The 6,460-nt window shown below is 41.3% G+C and overlaps 1 protein-coding gene across 1 annotated transcript in view; it reads left to right on the top strand.

Annotated features, from left to right (window-relative positions):
- Positions 1 to 294: 294 nt before the first annotated feature.
- The window catches only part of LOC105528504 (putative golgin subfamily A member 8F/8G), a 22,072-nt gene continuing 15,906 nt past the window's right edge, over positions 295 to 6,460 (top strand). Inside the window, 1 exon segment of the mRNA XM_011965271.1 lies at positions 295 to 454. Coding sequence (XP_011820661.1) covers positions 295 to 454 — 160 coding nt within the window.

The raw sequence follows: 6,460 nt of genomic DNA, 5'->3' as shown, positions 1-6,460 counted from the left end.
CTGAGAGCACTGGCTCTGCCGACACCTAGATTTCAGCCCAGTGGTACTGATTTTGGACTTCTGTTACCCAAAACTGTGAGAAAATAAATTTCTGTTGTTTTGAGTCACCAAATGTTTGGTAATTTGCTGTAACAGCCACAGGAAACTAATATACATGCCTACCTGGGTCCAGCTGTGTCCTGTGACTCCTGCTTTCCTGGGACAGGCAGGCTGCTCCGTGCCTGCTGGCCTTCCGCCTGGGTGCTGGACGCTGCAGGTTGTTCCGTGCCTGCTGGCCATTCCCTTTGGTGCTGGATGCTGAAGGCTGCTCCGTGCCTGCTGGCCACCCTCCTGGGTGCTGGACGCTGCAGGCTGCTCTGTGCCTGCTGGCCATTCCCTTTGGTGCTGGACAGCGCTCACATTGTGAATTGCACTGGCCGTGTGGAAAACACCTGCAAATGTTGTCAGGAGAGGGGTTAGTTCTTTTGTTGGCAACCCTTGTTTATTGCTTATGCCTTAAGCTCTGTGCCTCCAAGATCCCTTCTCTCTGCCTTCATCGATGCCAGGAAGGCAGTCACCTTTTGCCTTCCTTTGCCCCTCAGCAAGTGGCATATCTCCATGTCACTTTAAGCATCAAGCACACAGAGCCCAATAAAATGCTGAGAAGTGTCTGCCTGCAAGGTGACAAGGTGGTGGAGACATTCTGAGCCCGGTAACTCCAGGGCTCAGGAAAACAGCTACAGGAAACCTAAAGTTCAAAATGCTGAAGTGAAAAATGGGTGATCACAACAACGGGAAGCAAAAGCCCCTTTTAAAAATATTATGGTGATAGGCCGGGCGCGATGGCTCATGCCTATAATCCCAGCACTTTGGGAGGCCGAGGCGGGCGGATCACGATGTCAGGAGATCCAGACCATCCTGGTGAACACGGTGAAACTCCGTCTCCACTAAAAATACAAAAAAAAATTATCGGAGTGTGGTGGCGGGTGCCTGTAGTCCGGTTTTACAAATTTGGTTGTACAAATGTACTTTCTTTTGACCTGAAAATGCAAACACTTACTTTCTTCTCACTTTCTGAGACTCTGCAACCTTAAAGGGAGAGAGGGGTGCTTTAAAGGAAAGGTGGTGGTGGCTGGCAATGGGTAGCAATGTCTACTGTATACTTCCTTTCCCAAAACAAGTCCCTGTCGACTGTCAGCATTTCCAAAACGTGAAGATCAAGCATGGTGTTAACTCTTTAACTAATGACTAGACTTTGAGTGATTGTGGAAGCAAAATCTCAGTGAGTGCCTGGATGTTCTAATTCTGTTAAATCAGTGAGTGCACATTCTATACAATACTCCTTTAGTCCAGTGGCAGATTTAAGCAGTGGGAGATAGATTTCTATGTTTCAGAAATCAAATACACGAAGAATAAAAATTTTTAATCCCATGATTCTTTGCCCAAGTTTAATTTTTTGGAGAGTTTTTCTTTTAGATTTTCTTTCCTTTCCATTAGACTGTTACTTTGAAAGGTCCTAGGGTTTGTGCAAAGCAAGTGGGAAAGACACTGGCTTGGATTCTCCAGGATAAGGGAGTGAAGAGGACTTCTTTCCCTCATTTTATTATTGAATAATGTCATGATAACAATTATTAAGGTGAATGAATGGTCTACAGTAGAAGTTTTTAGATGCCTTCTCTACAGAGTAATTTGATTTAGTCAGTGCAAGGATGCCTTTGCTTAGCTGGAATGGAAGATGTGCAGGCTGAAGTGGTCTTGGCAATTCTTCCGGGGGGAAATGCAGCATTTGAAAGTGTAGGAGGCAGAAGGAATCTCAGGCAAGGGAAAGGCGTGGGCAGAGCCCCGGAAAACAGAACAGGTTGTGGTGGACTTGGTGTCCACATAGACCTCATCAGTGGTCTTAGCTTTTGTGTCTTCAAAATTACCAGAGTTTGTGTTCTAAAATTGTTATCCCCTTAATTTTATTTCAGGCATGTTATCTGTGTATTTTGAAATTTAAAATAACAGTAAAGGAGAAATGAAATTATTTTGTTTGAGAAAAAGTTAAAAGGTTAAAACATCTTGATCTAAATAATTTTCTACGGGGAGATTTGGTACATCCCCAGAAGCTGTCTTGGGTTCAGAAAACAGTCTTCAGACCTAGAAAGGACTTGAGGAGTCCCAGAGAGGAGCTGCATGGTCTGAACCATTGGATTCTCATGACAGAATAAGTAAAAACAATTTTAACCATGAAACCATGCAGATGTTCATATTCTGGATAGGGTAAGGTCAATGCCATTGTCAGAGGAAAAACTTTTGGCCATCACAGGATGGGAGAGAAAGTTTGAGTTGTAAAGAAAACTCCAGTGCCATTTAAGGGAATGGGTTTTTCTGCCCCTATTCTTTGGAATATTTAGGGCTAACTTCTTAGTTTTTGACATCATAAAAATTTCAAACTATTTTGTTCTAAGAGGCATTTCAAACAATTGACTACAATTTCAGAGCAATTACATGAGAGTAATACCAATAGAATTTTTAAGTTGCCCGTAGTCCTATATCAGTAACAATTACGCTCATGCTTGCATGTTCTCTTTTCATCTTTACTGTGTGCATACTTTCTTAGTAATGACATGTAGAAATTGTTTAAGCAGGGATAATTCTCGATATAATTTTGTATGTTTCCTTTTTTCTTTTTAAGGTATGTATTGGGTGGAGGAGCATTATGTATGAAACTTCTCACAAAACAGGTGATTATTTTCTTATAATACTCAATTTTCACCCTCAATAGAGTGTTTTGATTATGTAAGTTAGATTGTAAGTAGAAGGTTCTCTTAAAGAAATTTTAGTGTTTTTTTTTTCATAGCCCCTACTTTTGAGGATGAAAAAGGTAAACCAGTAAAATGACATTGTACTTGGTGCTGAATCTATGCCAGGATAGGCATTAAGAGTTTCCTCTATTTAAGGTTCTAATTTGCTCGTGTTGGGCACTTAGAACATTGGTTTGTTGCTTTTTGTGAGATTCTGGAAATGGTCCACTTTTATTTTTCCCCCTTGACTCCAGACTTTTTAACACTGATCTGCTGCTGTTGAGGCATATGCCATTTTGTTAGGCCTTCTCAAGTGGGAATCAGGAATGCTGCTGTGTTCCAGAGATGTTTTGTTCTTCCTGTCGGGCTGAAGCAGTGCCTACTCGATAGAATTGGTCATCGTGCAAAGAAATGCCTCCTGACTCAAAGGCAAAGCCAGAATGCAGCTTGGAGCAAAGAAGGTACTTTCATTAAGAATTTTACATAAACCATAAGATATATTTTGTATTACTTTGTGAGCCTTGTTCCTGTCTTGATTTAATTCTTTTTGAGAGAATTCATTTCATTTTCATTTGGTTTGTTTTCTTCTTGTTGCAAAGATGATCTCTAGAAAAGTTTGCAGATACTAACTGATAATCACTTAATGATTTAGAACCTGCTTGTTTAGTCTTTGTTATATTTACTGTAGGCAAACATGGCTACACTGGTAAACTTATTATCGCTATGTATACCCTAGTAAGTTAAAAGTTATATATACTTTGAAGTTTTTTGCAAAGTTGAGTTCATATTATAGAATTAATTTCTGATGAACTTTTACATGCTAGGCACTAGTCTTTTTATTTATGGATTGATTTTTACTTTTTCTTTCCCCTCTGTGCCTATGCTTACCAAGTCTTTTTAATTTTTACTTTTTATTAATTCTTTCAATCCTCTTAATAGCTTAAAAAGAGGATATTATTAATATCTGCATTTTGTAGATGAGGTAACTGAAGGTGGGTAACTTATCCAAGGTCACAGGTGGCAGAGCAACGATTAAAACCAGACAGTCTGGCTGCCCAAGGCCCAACCGAGAGGAGTTGAGAGCACGCCATGGGACAGAAGGATGTTGTTCAGGCTGGTTTTCTGTTCAGTTAACATGAAATGCAGGCTGTAATCTTAATGCTAGGACATTACTGAGAAAGTCTTCCAAAGCCATAGCTTTTTTACCATGACCATGACTTTTAGCAAGAGTTTGTGGTTTAAAGGCCGCATGGTGCTCTAAGAAGCTTCTGTTCACTTTTACGGAGGGACTGATTGTTGAGCTAAATAGTGAAATGCTAGAGCACACAGCCTTTAGGGCAGGTTCTGACCTATTTCTGTGGTCAGGAAAGACATCTGTCTTTCCCTGCTGCCCACAGCCTCCCGTTATTCACCTTCAGAATTTCCTAGTCTGTGATCACATTCAGATGAGAGATCTGTTTTGTTTTTTCCAGGGTAGGAGGAAGGGAGTCACCAACAATACTAAGCAGTCTAGTCTTCTGTGTATAAATGAGCAAGATTGTGGAGCCACATTTGAGAACCTTGTGTAATCCTGAGATTCTCCAAGAGAATTCAAGAGAATGTCAGGATTACACTTGGTGGTAAAGTGGGCTTATGTTAGTTGTCTCCACAGCTCTCATCAAAAGCAGACACCAATACTTCTTGTAGGAAATTATCTCTACCTGAAGCCTGTAGGGTTTCCAAAGATTAAAAGCAGGCAACTATGAATTCAGATAAATCATAACTTCAAGTAGTCAACCCAAGATATTTGAGGATTGTTAGAAACAATGAATAATATGTTTCCCAAAGACTGTAGGTTTTGGAATCATCAGATACAGAACACAGACTTCAAATATTATGTGGGAAAATAGTTACATGTGAAATCTAATGTGTATTTAAAATATATATAAATTCATTCATAAAATTGAGCAAGCAGTAAGACCACCAGAAATGATGAGGAAGACCTGGAAGGAAAATGGATGAAATACAGAAATAAAATATATAGCTGGGTATGGTGGCTCACAGCTGAAATCCCAGCAGTTTTGGGGAGGCTGAGGCACGAGGATGGCATAAGCCCAGGAGTTGGAAAGAAGCCCAGGCAACATGCTGAGAACTCATTTCTACAAAATATACCCCACCATCACCACACACACACACACACACACACACACACATATATGTATATGTATATATACACATATAGCTGGGTATGGGGCACCTGCCTATAGTCCCAGCTACTCAGGAGGCTGTGGTGGGAGGATCACTTGAGCCCAGGAGGCCAAGGCTACAGGTCCGTGGTACTGCACTCTAGCCTGGGTGACAGAGTGAGACTCTCTCTCTGAATAAAATAAAATTAAAAATGTAATTGTTGAAATAAGAGACTCAGTGGATGGATTAGACATGAGAAGAAAGAATTAATTGGTTAGATGATTCTCTGCAAAAAGTAAGTCAGTATGTTACACAGAGAGACATGAGGATAGATGATAGGGCAGAAGTTGGTGGACTTGGCAGGGACAGGGAGATCAGAATGAGATCTAAAGTATGTGTTAGTGAAATCCCTGGAGGATGTATTAAAATAATATTAGAAAGTGAGAGAAATAGAAGTTCCTTGTTTTGTTTTCTTTGTTTTGAGATGGAGTCTTGCACTGTAGCCTAGGCTAGAGTGCAGTGGAACGACCTTGGCTCACTACAAGCTCTGCCTCCTGGGTTCACGCCATTCTCCTGCCTCATCCTCCCAAGTAGCTGGGACTACAGGCACCCACTACCATGCCCAGCTAATTGTTTGTACTTTTAGTAGAGATGGGTTTTCACCGTGTTAGCCAGGATGGTCTCAATCTCCTGACCTCCTGATCCGCCTGCCTCAGGCTCCCAAAGTGCTGGAATTACAGGTGTGCAACACCGCACCCGGCCCAAAAGCTTTGGTTTTTACAGATATTAAACATGTCTTTTGTTTAAGAAAAAAAAAATCTTAACAATAACATAGAAGAATAAGAGAAACATTTTTCCAAAAAAGAGAAACCATTGTGATTATTTTATCTTATTGGAATGTTGAATAATATAGTCTACTTCATTAACCATCAAGCATGCTATGGATTTTCCATTTTTATATGATCTGTATCTCAGTTAACGTAATACTGGTAATTTTTGTACTGTATAAAAAATATAGGCCAAAATCATAGACCTTGAATAGAAGCTGGGTCATGAAGATAGCTCTGGAGGAACACATAGATACACAAAAACTGAAAAACACACATATAAAGTACACACACATATATTTTTTAAAGTTTTAAAGCTTTTAAAGCAAAAGCCAGCCCCTCCCCTCTCCCAGAGTGGGTGGCCTCTCACCTGTCTTAGACTGGGTGGGGACAGCGGTTGCATGGGCAACTTTCCTTGTGAGCCACAGGTCCCTCTGGCCATGCTGCTGTCTGGCCACACCCCCTTTCCCTTTCATCTTTCTCATTGACCAATGGGCTTGGAGCATTAAGGCCACACCCCTATTCCGCATTCTACTGGGGCCCTGGTTACGCCTCCTCTGGCTCAGTCACACAGCAACCTGGTTGGTGACTGGAGGTGTTGATCAGTGCTCGCTGGGATTTTGCTGAAGTGGCCCCAACCCCGCCTCCCTCCCCACCCTGCGATGGCAGGAGAAACTCGAGAGAGCAAATTGGCAGCAGCCA

This window comes from Mandrillus leucophaeus, unplaced genomic scaffold (assembly GCF_000951045.1).
Source record: "Mandrillus leucophaeus isolate KB7577 unplaced genomic scaffold, Mleu.le_1.0 Scaffold719, whole genome shotgun sequence".
Taxonomy (NCBI): domain Eukaryota; kingdom Metazoa; phylum Chordata; class Mammalia; order Primates; family Cercopithecidae; genus Mandrillus; species Mandrillus leucophaeus.
This window is presented reverse-complemented; position numbering and strand designations above follow the sequence as displayed.